The sequence below is a fragment of the Silene latifolia genome, chromosome Y, assembly GCF_048544455.1.
Source record: "Silene latifolia isolate original U9 population chromosome Y, ASM4854445v1, whole genome shotgun sequence".
In the NCBI taxonomy this organism is placed as follows: Eukaryota; Viridiplantae; Streptophyta; class Magnoliopsida; order Caryophyllales; family Caryophyllaceae; genus Silene; species Silene latifolia.
Genome location: NC_133538.1, coordinates 363,742,675 through 363,743,510, shown reverse-complemented (window position 1 = coordinate 363,743,510; position 836 = coordinate 363,742,675). Strand labels below are relative to the sequence as shown.

Here is an 836-nt window from a genome sequence, read left to right as displayed (position 1 = left end):
TTCCCTTGATTGTTTCCTAGATTAGGGGATTGTTTATAGCCATCCTATTGTATATATATGAGCCGCATCATACGTTGTAACACACACAATTCATATTCTCTCAATAAAACATATAATTGAGCATATTGCTACATGGTATCGTGAGCTAGGGTTTTTCGTCTCTCAAAACCTAAAACTCTGTTTTTTGTTTTTTCTTGCTTCGTCAATATGGTCGACGACAAGAAAATTGGTAGTGATGGTAGTGGATCGGTTTATATCCCAAACCCGGTCTACGCTTTGTCGAGTCAGGATGGCACGGGAGCAAAAATCACACATGTGACTCTCACCGGGCCAAACTATGCAGAGTGGGCAAAGGGTTTCCGGGTTGCTTTGGGAGCGAAGAGGAAGTTGGGGTTTATTGACGGAACTCTCAAGAACAAACCAACTGCTAAAGAGGAATGGGCTGATTGGGAGGCTGTCAATTACTCAGTGATAGCATGGATATTCAACACCATCGACTCAAACCTTCGACCTTCAATTTCGTATCGCGAAATTGCGTTTGATCTTTGGGAAGATATCCGCTTACGGTTTTCAGTAGGTAATGACATCAAAATTTATCAACTTTAATGTGATCTTTCTGATTGTAAACAAAAACCTAGTGAGTCAATTATGGATTACTATGGTAGAATTAAGAAATTGTGGGACGATGTTAATGATTTTGATGCATTGCCTAGTTGTGATTGTTGTTCGAGGTGTAGTTTAAGTGTTGTTTGGCGTAAGCGTCGTGAGGCAGATCAGGTTCGCGGGTTTCTCATGGGACTCGACTCATATTATGCCACTGCTAGGTCTAATATTTT

The 836-nt window shown here is 40.8% G+C and overlaps 1 protein-coding gene across 1 annotated transcript; it reads left to right on the top strand.

The window, feature by feature from the left end:
- The first annotated feature begins 207 nt into the window (after window positions 1-207).
- On the top strand, window positions 208-606 carry LOC141631756 (uncharacterized). The gene has a single exon (XM_074444383.1). The coding sequence runs from the start codon at window positions 208-210 to the stop codon at window positions 604-606; it is 399 nt and encodes a 132-aa protein (XP_074300484.1).
- Window positions 607-836: the final 230 nt, after the last annotated feature.

Excerpts from the sequence above, each read along its gene's own strand:
- LOC141631756 (XM_074444383.1), top strand. The coding sequence starts at position 208 with ATGGTCGACGACAAGAAAATTGGTAGTGATGGTAGTGGATCGGTTTAT.